Raw genomic sequence first — 20,598 nt, 5'->3', positions numbered from 1 at the left:
GGTCCCCGGACCCCACTTACTTTGAGAACCACTGCTATAAAGAACGGAAATCCCACACTACTAGTACAAAGCACAGATTGATTTCATGCACACACAAGCAAGCAAGCACACTTAGCATCCAACATGATGACACGTTGCAGATCGATGATGGGTAACAGAGTTTGATCTTTTACATCTTACTCTATTGTTTCTCTTTATGAGACACTTGTCCCAGTGTGGAGAAAAGTATTTTATTGACACTAATTAATCAAAGAAACTGTCAAATCAATGCCTGCGGTGCGCCACATGTTTTATCCTGATGCTAGTGTTACAGTCAGGGATGGTAATAATGTAATAACACTTTTAACGTCTTTTTGATAGATTTTATCAAAATGACTGAAATCAGTCGTGATAACTTTAATCCATGTAGGCAGCCTATAGGCTATATATAAAGGACTGCGGCGAGCAGCCCTTAAAGGCCGGGGATAATAGACAGGTCGGACTTGGCGGTCATTAATATCGAGAAATAAAATCGCTTTGGGATGATTAAACACCTCGACTTCGTCTCAATGTTTTAATCATCCTATAGCTGGTTTTATTTCTCGATGATGACTACCGAGTCGCCGACCCGTTTCGTATATAGCTATATGTGCATGGATTAAAGCAAAATAAAGTCTCACGATTGAAAAGTCCTAATGTGTGATTTATGAGACAGCATGAAAGTGCCCTCCCACACAGCGCTGATTCCTAAACAATTAACACAATATGTAAAATGATGCACGCGATGCATTGAGAGAATGTTTTCGCTGATGCTCCAAAGACGTGATGATGATGGCTTCTAGTTCTATGGAATCAAAAACACTGAAATCAGTCGTGGCGACTGAGAACTTTAATCGTACCGGTATATGTGCTTTTCTGATATCATTAAAACCACATACAATGAAATGAATGTAGATAGGTGACGGTCCACCGTCTACTACCCAAATCCAATGATGATGACATGCCTTCCAAACGCCCGCGGTGGAGCAGGTCGAACGCAGCGCCTACGCGACGCGCCCAGTGGAGCCCCGCCGTCAGACAGGTAGTGGGCGGAGATTCGCTTTGAGCTGTAGCAGGGGTCGACCCCCCAGGACAGCAGGGACCAGGGTGTGTTTGACTGGCTGGAGGGCGCACCAGTCAGCGAGGGCCAGTCAGATATTTACCCGGTATGCGAGGCTCATTTCCCGGAAAGAAACATATTCATGCCAACGACCTCCAGTATTTACAAGCGAGTTCGGTCCTAGCCGTGAGGAGTATGATTTTACTTTTATAGAGCCTAACTCTATAACTAGGGCCTAAATATGGCCCTAGCCGCTTCCCAGAACCGACTTTGTTTCGGCTCTAAAATAGGAGTATGAATCGGCCCAAAGTGCATTAAACTACGTTTGTAGTTTGTATTTTATTTTAAAAAAAAGTTTAAAAGTAAGTTGTAGCCTCCCCTGGATGCATTGGGTCATGTTCATTCCAAAGCACATGGGGGCATGCATTGGGGGCAACTCCACACTAGTAATTCATATTCATAATAACATGCCATATAGTATGTGTCCATAGCCTCCAACTTACTATAGCTACTGTATTGTGCGGATGATACAAGTTTCTCTCATCAAGCAACAGGGAACGGTAGTATAACATTAAAATCCATAACCAATTGAAAGGAAGCAAAACTTCATGTACGCACGTGTCAAATGTAGCAGCTCACACTGTAAGCTAAAGTATTAAAACATGAAAACAAAATGGAGCTTCCAAAAAAGACTACACTTCCAGAGTGTAAATAATGGTTAGAAAATTGTACTTTTGGTACAGTTGACATAGTTTGAGACTCCTGAAAATATGTTCTAATATTTATCATGGATAAGCAGTTAAACCCCGCTTCTAAGTTCTAATGGACTCAGAGCTCATTTCAAGTCATTATGCACATACAGTATGCAGTTCCTGGCTAGAGACCACTTGACCAAAATGGATGGACATACAGCATACAGTACATATATTATGCATATTATGTGATTACTCTGAAATGAGGCCAAGAAAGTCTCAACTCATCCTGTACATTATGTTAGAGAGCTTAAAATGTTTTACTGTAGGCTATAAAAGCTGCTTTGTTTAGATGATCTATGGAGCAATGACAATGATGCTGCCTGTTAGCCGCCACTTTACACTGGGTGGAAGAGAGGGCCCTCACGACTCACGAGTTGAATTAACACTAAGGACTTTTCTCTGAAATTATGTACACCCAGAAATAACGTGATCTTTAAAAAAGTCGGCCGGTCCAGTCTAATGTTACATGATTTTTCTCAGATTTCTGTTCCCAGACAGCAATTTTTGTGAAAACAAGCAATATTCAATAGGCCTAACTAAAGAACGGAACATCGCAGTGACATACTTTCACCCCGATGAAAGTAGAGACTCTCGTCTTTCTTTTGAGATATTTGGTCTTTACATGTCATAGAACTAAATATTCTGTGGGTCTTGAAAGATTAGTAAAAAACGATCAAAATCGCTGGCAGTGTAGGCAGACTGTTCTAGAGAAACTCTGGCAGTGAATGAGTTTTAAGTTAAATTGCTTGAGTGCATTTTGTTTCCTAATAAAGTATTAGGTCCTCACCTTTTCCCAAGCTTACCTTTTCACATACTGAAATGCTGCTTCTGCATATGCCCGCTCTCTCTCTCTGGTAACACTAGCAACCCTCTTGAAATACAGTGACAGCTTCACTGTGGGAGTATGGACTCTGCAGGCAGATTTGTGCCACTCGATGCTTCTCTATCTACCTTCTATGCAAGGCAAAGTGCAAGGCTTTAGAAATTTCTGTCCTGTGTTTCTTAATACAGTATGGTAGTACTGCACCTTATATTTGTGAATGCCCGGCCCCAACGACTAACTAAATGGTTAGATAGAGAGATATATAATGAACAGTAAAAGTGTGGGCTTGAGTATGACTAATGGCATATTTGTACTTATTATTTTTTATTTTTTTTGTGTCACAGTCAAATAAGGTTTGTGTGAAGTTTGTAGTCCAAGAGACGAAATGTGTGGCTGGAACTTCACTTTGTCAGCGAAGTCTGATCTGTCTGTCTGTCTGTCTGTCTGTCTGTCTGTCTGTCTGTCTGTCTGTCTGTCTGTCTGTCTGTCTGTCTGTCTGTCTGTCTGTCTGTCTGTCTGTCTGTCTGTCTGTCTGTCTGTCTGTCTGTCTTGTCTGTCTGTCTGTCTGTCTGTCTGTCTGTCTGTCTGTCTGTCTGTCTTGTCTGTCTGTCTGTCTGTCTGTCTGTCTGTCTGTCTGTCTGTCTGTCTGTCTTATCTAATCTATTTTATATGTCTGTAATTTCTTGGGCTTCTTTTCCCAAATAAATTAATTCACAAAGAATGCTGCTTGTGAAAATTCCTGAACAACTTACAGATGTCTCCGCTGTGTACTCCACCTTCATTTAAGTATGGTGCCCTTCACTGGCTTTCTGCAGGCACTAAGGAGGTGAATGCCACATGGAAGTCGTTTACAGTGAAGAGCAGCCTCCAGTTCCTGGTGGACAGGCGGGATGACGGTGTGGCTTACACCTGCAGTGTGGAGCACGTGTCTCTGGCCAGCCCATACATGACAACTGAAGTCCTAGAAGTCCACTGTGAGTACCAGCCCTGCATACTGTCGCTGTCGGATGGAAACCTCATATGTACGGAGCCCCTGAGTGGCCATGGTAAGAAAAATAAATGATCTTGTTTGAGATAATATCTCGTTCAAATAGATAATATCTTGTTCAAACGAGATAATATCTTGTTCCAACGAGATAATATCTCGTTCAAACGAGTTAACAAGATAATATCTTGTTCGAACGACATAATATTAATCTTGTTCAAACAAGATAATTATCTCGTTCAAATGAGATAATATCTTGTTCAAACGAGATAATATCTCGTTCAAACAAGATCTTTTTTTTTTCTTACCATGGCCAATTGGCCACTCGGGGGCTCCGTAGTTTTAGTGATGAGAATGAAAGTAAATTGCGAGATTTGAGATTGTGCTTCTGGATTTAGAATGTGCTTGGCATTAGGTGAGGAGTGAGGATTATTCTTTAGGTCAAGAGATTAATGGGAAACACTTGAAACAGGGAGAGCGGCTCTAGTGATTTGATGTTGATTAAATTAGAAGAAAAAAACTCAAGGAGTAATAGTACAACATTTCCAGAGGATACCGCCTAGAAGCATTGATTTAATTTCTTAAGTGGTCGCTGATGGAAATATAAGATATTACAATAAACAGACATAATATATGTAGTATTTCATTATGTGAACAAATTAGAAGAAATACCTGGCAGAGGCAAGGAGGCAACCAGGTGCTCAGGAGGTGTGTAGGTATAAAACATTTAAAAAAGGTAAAACGGTGCTCCTGGGATCAATCGGGATAACACAACGATATAGAGCAAAGAGGAGATCCGGGCACACTTAATGTTAAAAGGAGGAAATATTTTATTGAAATATTTTAAGAAATACCTATTTAAACTTTAGTTTCATATTGATCTTGGGTTAAGAGAGTGGATAAAAAGATAACTAGCCTACTTAACAACAAATACCTATTGTTGTGTCAGTGTGTCAAAGACTTACAGTATATAATTATTATAATAATGACTTAATTAATGACATCCTCAGTTTTGGTTGTGTCCTTTTTAGATGCACCCCACCTGAAGATCACACATTCAGTGATTATCCCACAGGAAGGTCAATACTTCAAATTGGAGTGTGTGTCCATAGGCAACCCCATGTAAGCTGCAATTATTAATTAATTTATTTTAGTGTTCATTTTTATGTCAATTATAAACATCAAAATAAGATAAACTTGGCATGATATTGAATTGCTTTTTAAAATAATACTACATTTTCCACTGTTTTTTATACTACTATTTACTTTTGTTTTCTTTTTTTCCATCCCTAGACCTGAGCCTGTGCTATGGTCTAAAGATGGTGGAGAGCTGCCAGACATCGAGCGTATGATTGTGGAGGGCAGGGAACTAACCATCACTATGCTAAACAAAACAGACAATGGCACATACCGCTGTGAGGCCAGTAACCATCTTGGGACCAGCAGTGCGGAATATATATTATTTGTATATGGTGAGTACCCCAGTCGGAACAAGCTGTGTGTTAGCTTCCCCCTCTGTTCCATATTTACAAGCCAAAAAATTGTTTGTCTGCCGTCTGTGCCATACTGTGTGCTATTTTAAGGTGAGCAGCGCTCTAACTCGCAGGTGGACAAACTGTCTCATATGTGCTGTACCACAATTTCGACTCGTACAGAGTATTAACCACCATATGTACTATGTCTTTTTTTTTATCATCCAGTCATCATTTCTCAAAAATATCCAACCATAAACTGCCAAAATGTAACCATGCCCACGGCTGGATAACAATTGTGACCAATGTGTGACAGGTATAGTTTGCTTGTGTGCAAGGTATAGATTCTGGAGTCAGGATGGTGGAACATAACTCTTTATCAAATCATGAATGTTCTGAATGCATGTTCAGTATTAAATCTTACACTTACAGTCATCTGTATTTTCAGGAAATCATAATGACGCAATAGCCTAACTGGATTCTGTCTATTCCCTGGTACTGCTAGAGGCCACACTGAACCCAGAAAAACAAAAACATGTTTTAGGCAAGAATATTTTTTTGCAGAGGAAATATTCGCACATCCACTTAGTTAAGATGCAGGTGCATTGGACAGCATCAAATTACCATTAATGAAGAAAAATCCCACACACTGCTCTTGCTGACGTTTTGGTCCCTCTGGGCCCTCATCAAGAGCGTCACAAGACACTCTTGATGAGGGTCCAAAGGGACCGAAACGTCAGTGTTTGAATAAATTTGATGCTGCTGAGCAAGAGTAGTGAGAGGTGCGTTTCTTCATTAATAGGCAAGAAGAAGAATAGGCATTTCACCATCTACTCAGGCTTTTGTGAACACCCCGAAACAGTTTTTAAGTTGCTTGAGTATCCATTTTAGCTACCCCGACCCCTTCCTATACAAACCCATTGTAACTTGTAACTTCAAATTCCATATTAGATTAATCCAAAACACCAGTCCTTGGTTCTGGTGACAGATATTGCCCTTCTAATACATATTTTAGTTTTTAGTTTTTTCCTAATTATTTTCCTTTTCCAAAATAAATAATTAAAAATAAATGAAAACGTTATTGAAAAAACACGTATTAAATCACATATTACAAGGGCATTATGTATAGGCCTACTGTATAATATAGGGCAATATGTATACTGTATAATATATATACTGTATTTTGATACAGTATATCAAAATACTGAATCAAGCAACTATCGGGGTTGTTCACAAAAGCCTGAGTAGACGAGGAAATGACCACATTTAGTATTTGGCCACAGACTTCCATTTGAAAAGATTAGAGATAGATAAGAAAAGATTTGTCAAGTTTGTCAAGAGTGTTATTAAAGGACCAAGCAGTCCTGAAAGGACTTGGTCCTTTATTGTTTTTGTAGTTTTTTTTCTTCCGACAAAAATAGCAGTTCTGGCTGAACCGTGCAGTCGGTTTTCGCGAAATTTGGAGATATGGTAGAGGGCCATGCCAAACCAAATATTTCATTGGTTTTCACTCATTGAGCTCCTCATCCGAATCTGGTATATTTTCTGGTTTATACGCAGTCTATTCATAAATCTTTATACCCACCTTATCATTAGTTATCCTTGCGCAACTTGCTACAAAAACACTGAATGATTTTGCTTGTTAGCTCGGTAGGTAGAGCTCTTGCCTTTGCAACACAACATCATGGGTTCAAATCTGGGCACCGCCAACTCTGTGTATGAGTCTTCAAGAACCCTTACCTGCCCCCACTATAAAAAACCGACCCTGTCACAATTCCATGGTCTTTTTCTCAAGTTTAGTCTTCCATGTTTCTTGTGCATATTATTCTTATTGCTTATTGCCTTCCTGCTTGGTCCTGCCTTATCGCTGCTTGCAGCGATTTGTTTCTAGTTTTTGTAGTTTTTTTTCTTCCGCCAAAAATAGCAGTTCTGGCTGAACCGTGCAGTCGGTTTTCGCGAAATTTGGAGATATGGTAGAGGGCCATGCCAAACGGTGAGGATGCGATGCCCACAACCATTGGCCTCATGCCGAACAAGTACCGTGCTCTTACTTTTGACCTCTGACCTCTAGATCACCCGCCATTGCAGGCTATATAAGAGGACCTGTGGCCAGCAGCTCATTGTCTCCCAAACTGAACAGTTGTGTTCCCTTTGTGTTGCTGTTATTAGTTAAGTTTCAGATGGGCTGGTCGTAAGTATTCTTTTGGGTGTCCAATCAGTACCTCTTTTGCAATGCAGGATTTTAAATAAATGTGTAATATCAAAATGCACGAAAACTTCTACACGTGAACTTTGGACCTATACGGACATGGGAAAGTATAGTAAAAAAAATTAAGTGAAGAAATTAAGGTTTTATGAGCCAATGAAAATTGCCGTTCCCCCGGACCCTGCTGTGAGAACCAGTGATTTACAGGAATTCAATATTGTGTTCATCTGAGAAAGATTTTGAGAGGCTGTAGCCTGTAACACTAAACATGTAAAGATGTTAAATTGACAATAATGGTGTCCATGGCAACTATTTAAGACTTTGATTAGTTGTCCAGGTGTAAACAATGTATGGGCCAAATACTGGTGTGTGGTGGCATGCCAACTCTTACAGAATCCACCTCTCCTTGGCACTCAGCTCTTCTAAACACTGCCTTGGCAATGCTGCTGGTAGGCCAGTTTACCTCACTGTACTTTGTGCACATGGGCTTGGCTCCTGGACTCTTTCTAAGAGGAGTTAAGAATGCAGAGTTTAGCTTCTGAGTTGTGCCTGCAGGAGAGATAAGTTAATCCCATGACAGTAGAGGAGCTGAGAAACTAAAAAAGAAAAACAGCATGGTGCAGAAAGCAGATCATTAAGAGCTCTGCACTGCATGCTTATAACGTTTATCAAAACACGTTATGTAAAATATAAAAAAAACAAGAGGAGAATATTTAAAAACGGACATGCTTCGATTCATTTCCATCCACCAATTAAACCAGTCCCACATGAGAGTGCAATGTAAAATCCTCAGAGTTCAATTTAACTCAGAGAGTGTACAAATGTAACCAAATGGACCATGGGTAACACCAAGGATTTTACTGTGTACTTTTTGATTTGTTTAGACAGGACGTGGCATAGCTCAGAGACTATAGGGACTAGGGACTTCATGCTCACAAGCGCTTAGCTCAGTTTATGCACTGCAGCAACTTTCTATGATTCTTTCAGGCCAGAGTCTTTTTTTTCCTTCTTGTATTGTGTGAAATGAAGGATGACACATGATTCTTCCCTTGGTTTGCTTTTGTTATCGCAGCCTAGCTCTTCTATCGTTGGGCTCACAGAACGGGGGAAACAGTGATGGCAGGCTAGGATCCATATCATTCTGTAATATCTGAGCTCTGTGTAACACTCACTCACATCCAAACTACGAGTAGAACCTGACCGATGACATATTTGCTCATACAGATTTTGGAGAGCCCTAGACCACCCCACCAATCATATTCAAGGGCTTTTGGAGAGAAATTAGTTGTTAATGTCAAGACAAAATTGTTTATGCACTGTCAAATCTAAGGTAGCATATACCTGTATAGACATATTATCCTGCTCATTACTGTGCAGATGTATTGTATAATCTTCCTGTTTGAGCACAAAATGCATTTTGAGAACCCACAAAATGTAAGTGTGCGCGCATGCTGTGCGCCCCCCAAGCACAATCATTCTACAGTTGTGGCCCCCGGCCTAATCTAGTTGAATACCCCTGGCCTACCCAATAAAATCATTGATGCAGCGTAGTTTCGCAGATTTTTTAAATGCTAAATAAATATAAATGTGAGAGTACTTTCCAGAGACTGTTTAGCATCTGTATACCTGTTATATGTAAATATATGCAAATCCAACAATAACCACATTATAAAAACACTTAACAACACTCCTCTGAAACAGGTTGATGACCCAAGTATTTGGGTTCATATACAGTATATCTTCTTCCGAAAAGGACTTTCAACTAGGAAGGGTATGGCCTGGTCAGCCTGCAATGACATGCATAAGTTCTGGTCATACCAGCTTAGTAAGATGTTCAAAGTAAAAAATATTTAGGACGATCGTTGAGCCGATTCTACTTTATGGCTCCGAGACATTTTCAAAACACACTTTCAAAGAAATTAGAGAAACGGTTGGATGGCACTTACCCGCCATTCTTTTTCCCCTTTCTTTAAGATTTATTTAAAGATAATACAGACATCATCATTTAAAACAATGAATTACAGAATCAAGACAAGACTCAAAAAAGAAGACAAAAAACAGCAAAATCAAACAATCAATGATATCTTTACTGTTTCTTTAATTTAATTTTGAAGAGGAGAGATTATATCATTTTAAAAAGATATATTTTCTTTCTCTCTAAAGTAAAAAGAAAAAAAAAAGGGATCTTTGTCACTAAATACAAAGATCCCAGCCACTCAGGAAGGATGAGAGAATGAGTACAATCGAGTAAAAGGCAAAAGACGCTCATTACCACACAGTGACATTCTGCAGAGCTGCAGGAAGTGCAGCTCAATAAAAGTGATATTCATAGGGGCTCTGAGCAGTCCAAGTCTCTGAGCCCAATTTGCTAATGACATGAGAGCTGAAGCAATAAATGTCATCACGCAGCTGCAATTCATCACCATTTACCATAATAATTTCCTAATATGCTATATTAAATTAAGTCAGGACATACATGTTAATTGCAATGTCTTGGATGTAAGAGAGATGACAAATAGTCATACACTATCTGTAAATACCAGTAAGAAGTAAGCTCGCTGAAACAACGGAGCTTCTTAATACGGAAAAGTTAAGAAGTAGGAGTTAAACTATTAATCTGGTGTCCGTGAGATCAGATGTAGAGTTGCTGGCCGGCTCCATATATATATATGCAGGTCTAGGTGATGATCCAGTCTTCTCCATGTATGGCTATCCAGGGTTTGATGAGGTCAGTGTCGTGATCTTCATATATGGAGACGGCCATATATGGAGAGTGTCAGGAGGTGTGACGGACTGACTGACATGGAATCCTACTGTCGCAATAAGTCATCATATATGAGCAGTCTGCAGTTGCTCCTCTCCCATTGTTTAACATATAAGATGCCTGAGGGCGAGAAGCGACTGCATGCACGCATCTGCCTGGGTAACAGTAGACTGCTGGGCTAGTGCTGGCACTTTGGAATGGGGGGTCAGATCAACATAACATGTCAGCTCCATATTTGGAGCTGACCATAATTTTCGGGCATATTGAGAACAATTAGTTTTCACCGGCTGCCGGGCGCGGCTGCACTAATAACTTTGGGGCAGGCCCGTCTAGAGTTTAAATGGACAGGTATCAGTCAAAAGGGAGACATCGAAGAGGAAGGATGGATGGGGAAGGATCAACATATGGAAGAATGTCAGAACAGGTCAGCTCCATATATGGAGATCTAAGGGTTTGAGGTTTGAGGTGAGATGTAGAGTTGCTGGTCAATATTGATGACATCACGTGATGTCACGAGGCATGACCATATATGGAGCATGACTGACTGACTGACTGACGGGAAATAGTAACATAGTATCATAGTAACTGCGACCTGTGGTCGCAACAATATATCACATTTTGCTAATTTCACATCTCTATATTCCCTCTATAATTCTCTCTCGCACACTTGGTAATGAAATGCAGGATTTACACTGTTAAGCCAACAATACAGACAGACAGACAGACAGACAGACAGACAGACAGACAGACAGACAGACAGACAGACAGACAGACAGACAGACAGACCATCCACACAACAGTTATTTTGAAAACTATAGGCTACTGTACATTATATAGTAGCCTATACAGCATGTTTTTTGGGGGGGTTCTCCTTTTTTGTAGCACTCTACTTCTGTTTGTTGTTATTTTTGACTGATTCAAGTGAAGGTGACAGAATTAACCTACTGTAGAAATCAGTGCTCTGGAATTGATTTGTGGCTGAATTCTTTGCTCATGTTGAGTCTGTTCCCTGTGGACAGGTGTTGTTTGTTTGTTTCTGTTTCATTTAGCACATGTTAGCACCACTTTACCTCCACCTCCTCCTCCTCCTCCTCCTCCCGCTCCCCCTGGCTGCCCTCTGGCCTCCATTCTTCCAGTCTGCTAGCACCACCACCACATCAAGCACACAGTGATTTGCCAATATGTGGCACTCACTTCATCACACACACTTACACGTAATGGTAATTCAGATTGCTGTGATTTTTCTCAGCAATGTTCCAATGCTAAAATATATGCTCCGTTGTACGGCAGTGTCGCACGCCAAAAGTAGTCAAAACCTACAGTTGGAGGCCATCGATATTGTCCTTTTCTTTTTGCTGAGGTTTGCGTGATCTGCGCAAAACCCCTTTTGGTGTTTTAAACATTATGTTATAATTTAGCTATTGAAAAATAGCAGATCTACAAGCTCATAGCGCGCCACTCGCTTGTAAGTCTGCTATTTTTGAAAAATCGTGAAAATATTCATTTCCGAAAACTGGAGGATTTAGAAGGATTTTTTTAAATTTTGAGGTCAGGCCTAAATGGGTCAAATAATAAGGGACAATATCGATGGCACCCAACTGTATACAAGCTCACAATGCATTGTGGATGCAACGCCTATGAGCTTGTAGATTGGCCATGGCAATGGCTGAGTTTAGTTTTATCCTTTTTACAGAGAGTACAAATATATGTTCATCCATTTAAGTTCCAAGAGACATGGAACCAAATTGGTGCCATTTGTACACTCTCTGAGTTACAAATGCACAGAGCTGCAATGGAAATACGATCTCCTGATGGATTAGGTGCAATGCTGCATGCAAATCTGTGTATTGTATTTTAATTTATCAAATAAAATCGATCAACCAATCGGCAGGTATACTTACCTTCCTCTGTGCCGCCCCCCGCCACCCCCCCCCCCCCCCCCTCTCTCTCTTTCTTGTACTGCTCTCTGCACTCACAAAACATGACACTAAACACACCACTGATGATTGATGAGGTAACAACTACCCTTTCAGCTAGAAAATAACATTGTTGTATTGTATGTGATGAATTCAGCTCTTTCGCTCTTTTTTCTCTCTCCTTCCCCTGCATTCTGTTTTGGATTGTGTATCTTATAGTGCGTGCGTGCGTGCGTGCGTGCGTGCGTGTGTGCGTGCGTGCGTGCGTGCGAGAGAGAGCATTTTACAGTACATAATTAACCCGGTATGCTTTCTATTACAAGAGCAAATGATGATAGCTTCACTGTAACACAATCTATTGCATACTAAGCCCTTGAACAAATGGAGAGGACAACTGTTATTACAGATTATCAGACTATGAAGTGAAAATTAAGATTTTATCTGAGAGAGAGATGAAGCACCCCCACTACATATATTGTATATTTTATTAGACTAGCTTCATAGACTTGTTTGACAACACTATCACAGTGTGTTAAACATGATCTTTTCTATGAATATGATTGATTCAGACGGCACCCGGGTGAGCAGTATGGGTTAGCGCCCCAGCCTGTGTCCTCCGTGAGGAGGAAGCCCAACAAACCTTGGTGAGGCCTTTAGGAGGGCCATTACAGTCCACCACTCCTGAATGGACTGCCTGGTACTGGGAGTCTGGTGCAACGCACAGGTCCTGGGCCTGGTGAGAGCAGGAGTGGACCTGGTGAGGCCTTTAGGAGGGCCATTACAGTCCACCACTCCTGAATGGACTGCCTGGTACTGGGAGTCTGGTGCAACGCACAGGTCCTGGGCCTGGTGAGAGCAGGAGTGGACCTGGTGAGACGTAGGAGGGGCCCGGTCAGGAGTCAACCCACAGAGCCTAGTCCTTCCACGCGCCAGATTTTGGTTCTCCCAGTACCGGCAGAGTAGTTCCGGAGCAACGGATTGTGTGGCCTTGCTCATTCCCTGATGGACTGATCAAGGGTAGCTACTGGGACGTAAGTCGGGATTTGATCAACCCCGGCTGGGTCGCCTGAGTGAGGGGTATGATGTTGGAAGAACCGAAACCCTGTTGACCTCAGGAAACATCACTGAAGAATAAGATACGTCCCAGGTGCATCCATGCGATGTATCTTTTAGTTCATGTTAATGACATTTAACCACTTAAACCCTTTTTTCCCTGTACACTAAGCACATCACAGAACATTTGCAGATCTACAAGCTTACAGTTACAACGTGTCGCGTTTGTAGATCTGCTATTTCCACCCCATGTTCCCTCCAAAATAGAGATGCTAGGGTTCAAGTGGATATTGTAAATGAAATAAAAAACGTTCCTATCACACAAAGATTTGGTTGTTGTAACTCTGAGGACCCCCCAGGGGTCCCGGACCCCCTGTTGAAGACCTATATAGGTGATTACACATTGTAGAACATGCTGAGTTGTTGCTGGTTTTTCTTTATGAACACGTGTTCAAAATAACTGCAGTACACAGTAAAATCGTCAATGTAAATTTAACTCTGAGAGTGAAAATAATGAACTCGCAATAGTTAATCTTTACACACACGAGTCAAATTAACGCTGAGGAATTTACAGTGTATACAAACCCATGCGATAACGGTGCTTATGTGACTAAAAGCACACAGGCCATGTGTCAATCCCACCTCTGCTAATGGAATTGGTATTGTTAATGTTTAAGTGTGTACACACTGTCTTCTACTGGAGCCAGACAATGTCACAGGAGCACTCTGCTTGTAAAACACATTAAAAGCTTTTTTATGACATGCTAAAAGCATTTTTATGACATGCAAATTACTTTTTGCTACAGTATATGAGGCATAAAGATTTAAGAACGCACAAAGGTTACTTGCGATATAATACTTAATTTAGGTAATCAGCACTTTTTGCCACAGAGCCCAAGTGAATGTGCCTGGGGAGCAATCTGTGCCAGAAGAAATGACATAATATCCTCCAATACCAATTAGTCTACTCTAAACCAGTGGTTCTCAAGTGTTTTCATGGACTCCCAATTGTATTTCGCCGGCATTCGCCCGCAGACCCCCATCTGAACTACATCAGAACTATAATCTCACAATGAGATGTGATGCATTGTGAGCTTGTGGATCTGCTATTCATGAATAGTCAAAGTATAAATGGGGTTAAAGTAGATTACACAGATTTTTATGCTGTACAGTGTTTGCTGGGGAACCCCCTCAAGAACCCCTGGGGGTCCCCGGACCCCACTTTGAGAACCCCTGGTCTCTGGACAAGTTATTCTCAGCCTTTTTCATTTCAAGGACCCCTGAAAAACCACTGGTCTAGAAAACCAAGCACTCTTTATTTTATTTTATTTCCTTTTCTATTCTTTTCTTTTCTTCTTTTGCCAAAAAAGTGAGCCAAAACCAACATATTTTCAACTGAATCGACTCATCAAAGCATAGGTTTTACTCTATGTAATCCCTTCTAGGAACATACAACTGCGGGATTCATTCACAGATGTGAAGAGAATGTTCAGGTGTAGGTGGTGATATCAACACTATAACCGACAGCTGTGCATGAGGTGCGATATATAATGGTTTGTGGAGAATGGCCTACCTGAGAGTGTACAAATACAACCAAATGGACCCATAACAGTCCATTTGTACAGTCTCAGAGTTTATTGTTATAAAAGGGTCCTTTGGTTCCATTTGTAGTAGGCAAAGGCTACTCTCACAGTTACAGAGTCAACTGGACAGATCCTGTTGTTTCCACACACACATAAATACAGATAGACAGATATTTACATTTCATAGCACAATTCTGGAGATATAAGGCAGCAGCTGGTAATTAATTGATAATTGATCAATTCTTGTTTTTTTTTACTCCGTGGTGGGAAATCAAATAATACAAGAGAATGACAGCTTGGCACGCGCGACAGAATGCAGCCTTGTAACTAACTTGTACGTTTTATTTTTGTAGACAAGGCAAACTAATATTGTTTATGCCATTTGCTTTGATTGAATAATTGATTGAACACACGTGTACGTTGTACTATGATTTGATTTGGGTGTGTTCTAAATAAAGTTTTAGTGTTGATTATCGTGTATAAATCTAATTATAGTAAACTAATACTATTATGCTAAAAAAAGATAAAGATCAAGGGAAAATAGACCTTTTTACAGTACAATAATGTTTCAAGTTTACACATACAAATAAATTACACGATAATCAACACAAACACTTTATTTAGAACACATGCACCCAAATCATATTACGGTGTACATGTTCAAAGCAAACGGCATAAACAATAGCTATTAGTTTGCCTCTTCTACAAAAATAAAACTTACAGTTCTCTTGTATCATACATGTATTATTTTCCACCACGGAGTAACCTTGCATCAGACTATCCAGCATAGCTATATCCACCTCAGTCGACAGTCAAGACGAGCAGTGTCGGTATGCCAATCAGAGGCAGGCGGGGCATTGCCATGTCTATGCTCTGACGCAAAATAGATATACGTGTGTCTATGGAGTTAACATTACTCTAATAGACCCCCAGCCCCCAGGTGTGGTTAGAATACGGGATTCAAATATGTCTTGTGTATTTTTGGTTTCTTCCTGAAAGCTGAAAGCCTTTGAGTCAAAAGGCCCAATCGAAAATACACCTTTTTTGTGACATCATAACCCCTCCCCCATTACCATACAACACACAGCTGTGGGCGAGGCTTAAGTTCAGGTGTGAAAACCAGGCATACTTATGGGCGTGTTCGGAAATAGCGCACTGAGTGCACTGTGCAATGCAAACTAATAGGCAAGTGCGCTCGGTGCGGTATTTCCGAACGTGCCCATAGTGAACTGGTGGGTGTAAGAAAATAAACCTTCCTGCTGGTATAATCATAGCACCTGATGATCATGTTTTAGGGGGCACTCCATCTTTAAGTCGGGGCATCCCTATTTTAGGCACATCATTATAGGTGAAACTTTTCAGAAAATTACGAAATAAATTATTTTTCAAAAAATGATTTTGTTTTGTTTATTTGTTTATTTGTTTATTAACATGCCAGATTGAAGATCAGCTATTTCGGTGAAAAAGGCTTAAGCGGTTAAAGAATTCCGAACTCCAAAGGGATGGTTCTTGATTCTGGTTTTGGTGCACAGTAAATTGATGTGTGTATAAATTGGTGTGTGTGTAAATTGGTGTGTGTGTGTGTGTGTGTGTGTGTGTGTGTGTGTGTGTGTGTGTGTGGTGTGTCGTGCTGCTCTCCCAGTGGCACTTTACGTTTCTATCTATGCTCTCGCCAAGTTGTGCATGCATTCGATTCGGACAGCCCGCTTTGTATTGGGTCGCTGCACGCCGCCCAAGTAAACACTCAAATGGGCGCATGCTAATTTCTCACGTTTCGTTTTGTTTTCTGTGTTTTCATTCAAACTTTCTGTGGTCACCTTTTTTATCATGATGCTGTATCCCCTCGTCTTCCCTTTATTGCCGTCTCTGTCTGCAACCATGGCAACAGCCAAAGACTTACCAGTGCCCACGACAGGTAAATATCCCTCTTGCCCATGCAGCTCTGAGATCATAATTTCAGGCTGGATTTTAGAGCTTGCGATTTTGGATCTGGTCCTGAATCGGGACACGTCTCCACTCAGCATGAACCAAACTCATCACCATGCATGGATGCTCAGCCTGCTGATGTCAACCACCTTTTTATCTCTTTCTAGCCATGTCAGAGAGGCAGAATATATTGTATTTTTGAGTAGTTGGTTTGTGATTTGAATGAAACTTGATGGCTCTGCCCTATGGGGTCATTATTTGATATAGACCTTTTGTCCAGCTAGGTGGCCGACGCCGTATTAGAAATATTTCTTTAATTTGCCAACAGCGGAAATAGAAGGGAAACTGGGAAAGTACATGATTTCAAGTAAATGTAGCTCTCTGACCACATGATTGATTTATGAACATAATGCATCTATATCTGGTAGCATTATAGGTAAAGTGGTTGCTTTACAGCTGTTTACCTTCATCTGCAGTATCATCTAGTTTGACAAAAATGTCCTTTTATATCCGCTAAACTATATTTCCTCACCAAATGTTTTAAATCAAGGAATGTCATCAATGTAGACATTTGGATCTGAATTAATGTTACCTAGTAAGTACCAAAATGTAGTGATTGCAAATTTGTGTGTTTTCCATATGTTGTATATGTTATTTGTATCATTTGTATTCTCAATATAATGTAAACTTGCCAACAAGCACTGTTGATGACATTTTATATTTTGTCTGAATTTGTTGCGTTTGAGGGCCTATACTGTAACTCTGATGATTTGTCAGAAATTGCATAAACATACAAGGAAGAATGCAAAGGTTGGTTACGAATAAGCTGCTCTGAAGCTATAGAGAAATATAGCACTAATTGTGATATAATGTGCATAAACATTGCTTATGCTCCTGATTGACAGTCAAATCATAGCCTCTACTAGATATCAATCATCATGTCCATGAAAACATCTAACTTTCACTGGGGCTGTGGAAAAAGAAAATACACACTTTGTACTTCTTTGGCTTTCGTTCCAAAATTGCTGCTTTTACATTTCAGTCACAAATAAAATTACTGTGAATGATCTATTCTGCATGAACGTTAACAAACTGCATGTTCCACTTCTTTCTTCTTCTTTTTGTATATGTTCTACACAAACTCTACTATAATAGTATTTATACTATATAAGTTATACTATAACTATATGGTTTTAAAATGCATTTCCACTAATAGAGGAATATAGCAGGTTTGCAGGAACATCCCCACACTCATCTCCCAGGGTCACTTTGCAAAACTGAATGCAAGCCACAGCCATTCATCAACTTGAGATAATGAGAGCACACAAAGCTGCACAGTAAAGATGCAGCCACTTACGGTTTATTACAGGACAGACACAAAGGCACAGTCTGGGCTGGGAAACCCTCAGTGCACTCACTACCCTGAGTAACACCTCAGGTTAAATAATACTCATTTTAAAACCTGCAATGATGCAGAACGTGACACCGGGCAAGGGCAAGGCACAGAAACCGTGTGTTTGAAGCTATGGGATAGCAGCCGTCTAAGGACTGTATGGCTGCTTTCATTGCAGCTTACCTATACGCCGGTCTGCCATGTTGATGTTTTATTGTGCTAGTTTTCTTCTTTTGCCCAGATTCAAAACTTTGAATAGGTTTTGGATGTGTCATGTAATCATGCAATTACATTTTCACAAATGCTGCTGTCATAAACAGAGCGATCCATTCTCTGCTATACAGTGTTAAACAGTGTCAGAAATAATTTTAAATGTTGCCTTCTTTTCTTTTCTATCTATCTATCTATCTATCTATCTATCTATCTATCTATCTATCTATCTATCTATCTATCTATCTATCTATCTATGGTAAATGGTGCATTTATATAGCGCCTTTATCCAAGGCGCTTTACATAGATTGTATCTCTATCTATCTATCTATCTATCTATCTATCTATCTATCTATCTATCTATCTATCTATCTATCTATCTATCTATCTATCTATCTATCTATCTATCTATCTATCTATCCATCTACAATCAATGGGAGCTAAAAGTTCAAATTGCTCTTCTATAATAGCCATTTTCTGCTGCATGATACATTGTCAGGGAATCTAACGTAGACAGTAATTACCTGTCAAAGTTTTCTAATCTCTCTCTCTCTGCCCCCCCCCCCCCCCCCCCTCTCTCTCTCTCTGTTCTTTCTCTGTATTTTGCCTATGTGCAGACCCCAATGCATTGGGACAGCATGGACCAGACCATGCTTTAATTGGAGGCGTGGTTGCAGTTGTAGTCTTCATCACCCTATGTTTGATTATAGTTCTTGGACGATATTTGGCCAGACATAAAGGTAAGCAAGTAACACCTATATCTTTCTAAATAAATCATTTAGAATACCGTTGCTATCGGGTGGAAACTTAGTATGTCCAAAACTGTTACTTTTCAGGAAGTTGGAAAAAGAACGTGTGCCAATGGATCCAACGTAGTTCACCATACATCATCACTTAACCACTTTCATGCTCACAAACGCATCAGTTATTTGTGCTACTTTGGTGTGACACTGTGTGTGTGTGTGTGTGTGTGTGTGTGTGCGTGTGTGCGTGTGTGCGTGTGTGCCTGCGTGCGTGCCTGCGTGCGCCTGCGTGTGTGTGAGAATAGGGACATATTTAACACACGAAGCTAAAGGTGCAGAAGATGCCCCGGATGCAGACACGGCCATCATCAACGCTGAGGGGAACCATGTGCATGCAGAGGAGAAGAAAGAGTACTTCATTTAAACCTCTATTATTCTTTTTTTGTTTGTTTGTTTGCTTATTTGTTTCATGATGACTACTTGCTAACAGACAAGCAATTTTAAATGGTCTCAGCGCTGGTGCAGAATCTGTTTCCTATCTTTTGATTGCTTCCGACTGCTCAGACTAGGTTTTATACTTCTATACAAGCAACTGCTGAGAATATGGCCTTTGTCTTTTTGGGGGTTTTAACCTGTCGTCTGTGTTTTAGTTGTATGGTGCCTAAATTATTTCATTCTTCTGTTTTGTTTTGTTATTACTGATGTTTCACATTATCAGTTCCCCTCACTATAGCATTTATATACCTTTTTGAAGATTTTTCCATCAGGAAGTGACCAGAAATGTGCTTCAACTCAAGTCGGAAAACTAAATTATTAAATTATGTTTAATGTATCAATGTTTCAAATATTAACATCTGGTGGATACATATTAACTTCAAATGGATCTTTTCCCAAATTCGTATTTGGTCTTGGATGGATAAATACACTTAAATACACTGATAAAAAGATAAGAGTGATAAAGCACAATCTGTGTGATTGTAGGGGTCTTCCTTCTTGGCTGTGTCTGTTTATGTCTACATTTATTTATCTTTGTTGTCACTCATGTCATTGCTTTGTAAAAACAGGAAAAAAAAGTATTAAAGCACAAAGTCTGAGGACTAACACAGAATGGAAAACACACCGTTTATTGTCTCAGGATTCAATATGAGTCTACTGTAGATAGATGTAGAAAACGTTTCAGAAACATTGTGAGATTAAAATTAACCACTTGAACCCTAGCATCCCTATTCTGGAGGGAACATTCACACAAAATAGCTGATCTACAAGCTCACAATGTTGCGAGTGGTGTGAGCTTGTTCCAGTGAAGATATTTGGTGTAGATGGAAAAAAGAGGACTAAGTACTGATTTGACCCTGGTCATCTAAGTACTATAGTTTACTAAATATAGAGGGTTTAAGTGGTATCCTAATCCTAATCTGACTTTGGTCTGTTATTATTTGATGTAAGAATGGGAGATACAAACTGAACGAATGGAACCTTTAGTGGTTCATTATTTATGTTTATCTTTAATGGAACTATGCTCAATGTGTTGATATTGCTGTAAATTACTTTGCTAATGTGTCTATTGGTGAACGATATTGTTGAATCTTTTGGATCCCTGAAACAAAAAAATGTATATTAGCCTATACAGTATTTAAAGTATTCAATAGGTCTTGATTTTTAGCCATTTATCTATGATGAACTAGAGTTAG

General features: G+C 40.0%; 1 protein-coding gene across 1 annotated transcript in view; it reads left to right on the top strand.

Annotated features, from left to right (window-relative positions):
• The window catches only part of LOC306933100 (cell adhesion molecule 2-like), a gene marked incomplete at its 5' end in the record, with an annotated part of 176,403 nt that extends 156,990 nt beyond the window's left edge, over positions 1–19,413 (top strand). The window contains 6 exons of the mRNA XM_079515110.1: positions 3,472–3,630; positions 4,673–4,763; positions 4,935–5,113; positions 16,524–16,550; positions 18,782–18,904; positions 19,213–19,413. Of these exons, the coding sequence (XP_079371236.1) occupies positions 3,472–3,630; positions 4,673–4,763; positions 4,935–5,113; positions 16,524–16,550; positions 18,782–18,904; positions 19,213–19,331 (698 nt within the window). The 3' untranslated portion in view covers positions 19,332–19,413. The remainder of the gene's footprint in view (positions 1–3,471; positions 3,631–4,672; positions 4,764–4,934; positions 5,114–16,523; positions 16,551–18,781; positions 18,905–19,212) is intronic.
• Positions 19,414–20,598: the final 1,185 nt, after the last annotated feature.

The sequence above is a fragment of the Electrona antarctica genome (assembly GCF_951216825.1).
Source record: "Electrona antarctica genome assembly, chromosome: 11".
NCBI lineage: Eukaryota > Metazoa > Chordata > Actinopteri > Myctophiformes > Myctophidae > Electrona > Electrona antarctica.
Note: the sequence above shows the minus strand (reverse complement) of the source record. Positions and strands in the feature narration are given on the sequence as shown.